The 1408-nt window shown below is 31.5% G+C and overlaps 1 protein-coding gene across 1 annotated transcript; it reads right to left on the minus strand.

Annotated features, from left to right (window-relative positions):
- Positions 1-6: 6 nt before the first annotated feature.
- Positions 7-1342, minus strand: LOC116351656 (putative ankyrin repeat protein RF_0381). Its single transcript, XM_031783793.1, has 7 exons — positions 1249-1342; positions 1075-1185; positions 885-983; positions 694-792; positions 520-630; positions 287-382; positions 7-211 (listed from the first exon to the last, which is right to left on the minus strand). Exons 1-6 carry the CDS (start codon positions 1334-1336, stop codon positions 315-317), a joined length of 576 nt encoding a protein of 191 aa, XP_031639653.1. The 5' UTR covers positions 1337-1342; the 3' UTR covers positions 7-211; positions 287-314.
- Positions 1343-1408: the final 66 nt, after the last annotated feature.

A 1408-nucleotide genomic window follows, 5' to 3' on the forward strand; every position in this document is an offset into this window, starting at 1 on the left:
ATTCATATTCGAAGGTGCATCAATATCGGAACTATGTATGGCTGCGAATATTGAAGTTTGATGATTTATTTTGCTATCGATTTCAAAGTTATTCAGTTTGCGTTTGATTTAGTTTCGATTTTTAGGATGAAAGTGTCTGTTGACTCTATGATTCTTTTAACAATTTTACAACTTTTGACTCGTGGCAACATCAACTCCGGTTTTAATTTCCCTAGAAAAATGAAATTAAACAATTTCTTTTAAAATACGATTCATTTGAGTAAAGATTGAATGTACTATTTATTACCGTCATCGATGTCATGAGGTGTTTTATTTTATATTTCTTCCGCATTTTCAACTGCTCCATGATAAATCAAGAACCGTTTTATTTGTATAACGTTTTCTAAAAAAAAACACTAGTTAAATTTTATGCATTTGAAAGTAAAGAGTGCTCTATGGATTATTTATATTGAGAATATAAACAGTTATCTTAGCTGTTAATGTTTAATATTTCTGATTTTTAAATATATAGACAAATACCATATGGTAAATAAAGTTGAGATGCCCAGTAAAGTGGTGTGTGATTATCTTTGTCTCTAGAATTCACATCAGCTCCATGTTCGACAAGATATCTGACAATCTCCATGTTACCTGTAAAATGTACGAAGTTCTCATGAAACAACTTTTCTACTGAATGAATCCATTGAAAATTACCACTTGCAACAGCCATAAACAGAGTTGTATGGTTTTCGTCAGTTGTAGCATTTATATTTGCTCCATGTTCAACTAAATATTTGAAAATTTCAAATATGCCTGAAATGTTGTGCAGATTAATAATTAGCGGTCTGATCACGTTATTTCCATTTTCAAAACCTATATATATAGGCCATATAATCAATAATTACCACTTCGAGCAGCCTTATGGAGTGGCGTCCATTTACGATTATCTTCGGCATTTACGTTTGCACCATGAGTGATTAACAACTCAACCAATTTCAAATGTACTGAAATATTAAACAGAGAAACAGTTAGCTTAACTACTCTGATCATCTATCACGCTTGATATTTTCAGTTTCCGAACATATAGACAAATACCATATGGTAAATAATGTTGAGATGCCCAGTAAAGTGGTGTGTGATTATCTTTGTCTCTAGAATTAACATCAGCTCCGTGTTCGACAAGATATTTGGCCATCTCCACGTTACCTGTAGAATGTACAAAGTTCTTATGAAACAACTTTTCTTCTAAATTAATCGACTGAAAATTACCATTTTCAGCAGCCAAAGATAAAGTTGTACAGTTTTCGTCAGTTGTAGCATTCATATTTGCTCCATGTTCAACTAAATATTTAAACATATAATATGTGCCTGAAATTTTGTGATAAATAGTTAGCGTGTTATTTGTATCCGATCATGTAATTTCCATTTT

Source organism: Contarinia nasturtii, unplaced genomic scaffold (assembly GCF_009176525.2).
Source record: "Contarinia nasturtii isolate CC-2019 unplaced genomic scaffold, AAFC_CNas_1.1 Cnas_scaffold_5952, whole genome shotgun sequence".
In the NCBI taxonomy this organism is placed as follows: domain Eukaryota; kingdom Metazoa; phylum Arthropoda; class Insecta; order Diptera; family Cecidomyiidae; genus Contarinia; species Contarinia nasturtii.

Coding starts and splice junctions, on each gene's coding strand:
- LOC116351656 (XM_031783793.1), bottom strand. CDS start 1,336: ATGTTTAAATATTTAGTTGAACATGGAGCAAATATGAATGCTACAACT. Junction 984..1,074: donor TCAACATTATTTACCATATG/GTATTTGTCTAT, acceptor TTAATATTTCAG/TACATTTGAAATTGGTTGAG. Junction 793..884: donor CCATAAGGCTGCTCGAAGTG/GTAATTATTGAT, acceptor ACAACATTTCAG/GCATATTTGAAATTTTCAAA.